Source organism: Stegastes partitus, unplaced genomic scaffold (assembly GCF_000690725.1).
Source record: "Stegastes partitus isolate 25-593 unplaced genomic scaffold, Stegastes_partitus-1.0.2 Scaffold1176, whole genome shotgun sequence".
In the NCBI taxonomy this organism is placed as follows: domain Eukaryota; kingdom Metazoa; phylum Chordata; class Actinopteri; family Pomacentridae; genus Stegastes; species Stegastes partitus.
The window spans coordinates 153,891-158,348 of record NW_007578907.1 but is presented as its reverse complement, the minus strand read 5'-3'; the positions used below and the strand labels follow the sequence as shown (position 1 = coordinate 158,348).

The following is a 4,458-nucleotide window of genomic DNA, read 5'->3' as shown; positions in this document are numbered from 1 at the left end:
CCAGAACTTGCAAGGTGGCTCGGTGGTTAGCACCTAGAAGCTAGAAGGTAACCGGTTCGCGTCCCGGTGAGGAAGGGGATTTAAATATCTATATTTGTCACTTCTTAAATCAGAAAACACTGTCAGAACCCATTTTATCTATATTTTTATGACCAAAATGATGTGTAAATCAGTCTGAGGATGATCTGAACCAACAGTACAGACAGGAGCAGCATCGGTTACCATGGTGATCCAGCAGCGAGAGGTTAGACAGACGATGGAGAGCAGAAGATCAAGGAACAGGCAGACCCACAACTACACCCAAAAGCACTTTGTAACAAACTCTGGTCCAGGTCCAGGACCCTGCAGCTGTTGTGGGTTTAATCAAGTTTTCAGGGTTTGACTTTGTCTGTATCTGGTCTTCTGTCAGCTGCTGTATTAATATACAGTCGTTCTCAGATGTATTCATCTCCTTCCATTAAAGAAAAGGCAAAACTCCCAATAGTCACTCAAATAACTAGAAACTGAAAAAAGTAATAATAAATAAAAATTTGCTAAATTATAATTTGGTGAAATAAGACATTGCTTTTGAATTGTGGTTGAAAAGAATAATTAAAAAAAAAAAAAAACAGACAAATGAGAGCCCTTTGCTGATGAGCAGTGGGCCAGAATACCTGTCACCAGGTGCAGAAGTCTGACTGAGAGTTACAGGAAACAAAATATTAGTTCACGGGTCTCATCATGCTTGTTTGCTTTTTTTGTTTGTTTGTTTTTTTAAAAATATTTCTGTTGAGCCACAATTCAAAATCAATGTCATGATTTTCATTAAATTTTTATTTATTATAACTTTTGTCAACTTATTTCGGTCACAGCTGTTTTTTTCCTTCTTTAATGGGAGGCTGTGAATACATTGGAGGATGAGTGTTGGTCTGCAGAGGAAGCTGCACCTCAGCTTGTCACAACAGCGCCACCTGCTGACTGCTTTCTGTCCACGTTTCAAAGGTTTATTTCTCCCAGTTAGTTCTTTCTAACAAGGAGCTATGATTTTAAAAGTTTATTCCACCTAAAATACCAACTTATGTTCAAGAACTTGTACTTCTAACAAGCAAGTTATGCGTTTAAAGGTTTATTCCAACAAAAATGCTGCTTTCCCTCCAAGCACCTACACTTGTAAAGGTTTATTTCACCCAGCTCGTGCTTTCTAAGAGGGTTTGACTCTGTGTCCGGTGCTGCCAGGCATGCTGCAGGACGACTACCACTCCCAGAACCCGTACCACAACGCCGTCCACGCCGCTGACGTCACCCAGGCCATGTGCTGCTACCTGAAGGAGCCCAAGGTGAGAACAGAGCTTCTACATCTTCCACCGAACCGCCGAGTCGTCAGTAGCTGCTGCTGAGTCGTCCGTTCTTGTTCAGTCAGAAATTCACAGCTGACAAACTGCAGAATTTAGTTCTTTACACATGATTATCTCCACACCAAGACTTGTTATGAAATAAATCTGTGAGTGAAACATGCAGACATTTCACCACAAAGACTGTTTTATTTTTACAGATTTTTTAAAATGTATATTTCAATACACAAATGAGGCACTATATACGTATATACCTAACAAGGTGTTATTGGTTTAAAAGCATTAATATCCAGAATATAAATGTGAACTTTGGATGAATCAAAAAATGTTTGTTTTGTAAACATATAAGAAGAAAAGGTTCGGTCCATGAATCAGAACACATCCTCAGCAGCCAGAAATAATCTATTTTTTCTATGTTTTTAGTAATAAAATGTCGTATAAGTCTGCCTGTGAACAATATATAAACAAACCCCTCAGTGAAAACCTTCCTGAATAAAGATGAAGGAATAAAACTGGAAGGTTTGGTGAGTAGAGGAGCTGCTGAAATGGAGATTTATTGGTCAGAACAGGAGAGGAAATGTCCAAAAGTATGAACATGCTGAATGTCTCACAATGTCTGGACATGAATAATAAAAAAGGTAGAAGATGTCCCAAGATTATTAACCAAACATTCAAGAGTTTGTTTCCCTGAGTCAGAGAAAAACAACTTTTTAACGTTTGCTTTGTTAAATTCTGTATGTTTTTACGTGAAGCTGCTGTTTTAACAACCAGATGTCAGCATGAAGCTTCCAGCTGATCGCTGACATGGCAGGTTTTCAGAAATGTTGTCCGAGTCCGTGTTCCTCCTGCACTGTGTAGTGAACCGGTTCTGGTCCGTGGATCTTCACGGACCTCTGTGTTCTGCAGCTGGCCGAGCAGCTGACTCCTCTGGACGTCTTCCTGGGTCTGATGGCGGCCGCCGCCCACGACGTCGACCACCCCGGAGTCAACCAGCCGTTTCTCATCAAGACCAGACATCACCTGGCGTCGCTCTACCAGGTGGGTGTCGGGTCATCGGGGACACAACATCTGCTTTGGATGTGCTCACTAATCATCTCCACTCTGGGTTTGTGTGTGTGACAGTCTGTCTACATTATGTTTTTGGTGTTATCGGTTGCAGAACACATCGGTGCTGGAGAGTCACCACTGGAGGTCCACTGTCGGGATGCTGAGGGAGTCGGGACTGCTGTCGCACCTGCCTGCTGACGTGACGTAAGAACACATATAAGATAGAAACGGATAGCAAAGAGTACAAATACAAAACATAAATACAGTGCAAATAGGTACAGGTGTGCTACGTTGGAGCTGTAGCTGCATATTGGCACAATGTTGAGGGCTGTGTTTTTAACAAAGCAGGTAAAAATGAACCAGCATTCTGACTCAGTGGCGCCCCCCTCCACTCTACAGGCAGGACGTGGAACAGCAGCTGGGTTCCCTCATCCTGGCCACGGACATCAGCAGGCAGAACGAGTTCCTGCTAACCTTCAGAGAGCATCTGGACAACCAGGACCTGGACCTGCAGCTGGCTGAGCACAGACACTTTCTGCTGCAGGTAGATATTTCACAGTAACACTCAGCGTGGCAGATAACCGAAAGCTGTCCCGCGTGTCCACCACAGAACGATTTTTCACAAGTTTCTATACTTAAAATATATGTTGTAGTCTTAATTTTATGAGATTTTACAGTATTTAGAAGGTTTATTGTTGCTGTTAACAGACTGTCATGATGTCATAATCTTGAAAAATGGCCGACGTTTTAAAGGTGGACTAATGTTTCTTTCTACATTAATACCAAATGTGTTGCTCATATGAAGTCGTGTGCATCGCTCTGTAAGTTTCCCTCCATGCAGGCGTCACTGCAGTGCTGATATACAGTAAACGTGCGTTTCCTTCTGCTTCAGATCGCTCTGAAGTGTGCAGACGTCTGTAATCCCTGCCGGACCTGGGAGCTGAGCCGACAGTGGAGCCAAAGAGTCTGTGAGGAGTTCTTCAGGCAGGGTAGGTCGACTTCCATCGGCCCGATACTCTTTGTGTTTATTCACAGGCCTCCATCCCTGAACAACTCAACTGCTTTTTGAGGGAATAAACGTCATTTAGCTTCTGTGAAAGCTTTGAAAGAGTCAATCAAAGGTTTAAAATGGATCTTGTTGTGAAATTGTGGTCGATTTTCATGTTTTTTTTGAAGAGTTTCAGACAAGTCAACTGGTTTAAAGCGTTGTTTACTGACTGATTCTACGTCTTTGAAATGTTCTTTCCATCAAACTGATCTGAAACGGGTTTTCTGTCGTCTGCTGACTCTGCAGGAGACCTGGAGAAGAAGTTTGATTTGGAGATCAGTCCGTTGTGTGACCAACAGGCCGACTCTGTTCCAGCAGTCCAGATCGGTGAGTTCACACAGTTCAGGAGGACCCATCAAGACCAGGGACCGGTACTGAATCCTGCTAACAGGTCGAATCATTAGAAACCAGGAGTCTTGGTGGCCTCCTTCACTAGTCTCCTTCTNACAAACATAACACAACATAAACACATCACAACACAAACACAAGCACAAACACAACACAAACACAACCAGGTGCAAACACAAGCACAAACACAACACAAACACAACCAGGTGAGACACACAACCTCCTCTACTCACCTCCCAGACTCGCTCTCACTCTTCCGTCTCTTTCTTTGCAGCACATGCTGACAAAAGTCGACTCGTGGAACTTTGACATCTTCCTCTTTGACCGTCTTACTAACGGTGAGCTCCGACTCTACGTGTTTGTGCGTCTTTAGTGCGTTTTTGTCGCGTGTCCTTCTCCAGACAGTCGACCTGCTGCGCTAAACGTCTTTTCCACGTCGTGTTGCAGGAAGCAGCCTGCTGACTCTGGTGTGTCACCTGTTCAACGTCTACGGCCTCATCCATCACCTCCAGCTGGACGTGGTCAAGCTGCACCGCTTCCTCAGTAAGCTGCACACAGACACACCAACATGGACCCGTCAGACTCCACAGAATGCAGGAAAACATCCAGAAATATCTGAGAATTATGATTAAATAAACGCCAGAACTTGCAAGGTGGCTCGGTGGTTAGCACCTAGAAGCTAGA

At 43.7% G+C, this 4,458-nt stretch overlaps 1 protein-coding gene across 1 annotated transcript in view; it reads left to right on the top strand.

Moving 5' to 3' along the window:
• LOC103368602 (cAMP-specific 3',5'-cyclic phosphodiesterase 7B) overlaps window positions 1-4,458 on the top strand; it is a 17,472-nt gene that overhangs the window by 9,491 nt on the left and 3,523 nt on the right. Inside the window, exons 4-9 of the mRNA XM_008297014.1 lie at window positions 1,216-1,316; window positions 2,238-2,369; window positions 2,491-2,582; window positions 2,778-2,922; window positions 3,271-3,367; window positions 3,673-3,753. Of these exons, the coding sequence (XP_008295236.1) occupies window positions 1,216-1,316; window positions 2,238-2,369; window positions 2,491-2,582; window positions 2,778-2,922; window positions 3,271-3,367; window positions 3,673-3,753 (648 nt within the window). The remainder of the gene's footprint in view (window positions 1-1,215; window positions 1,317-2,237; window positions 2,370-2,490; window positions 2,583-2,777; window positions 2,923-3,270; window positions 3,368-3,672; window positions 3,754-4,458) is intronic.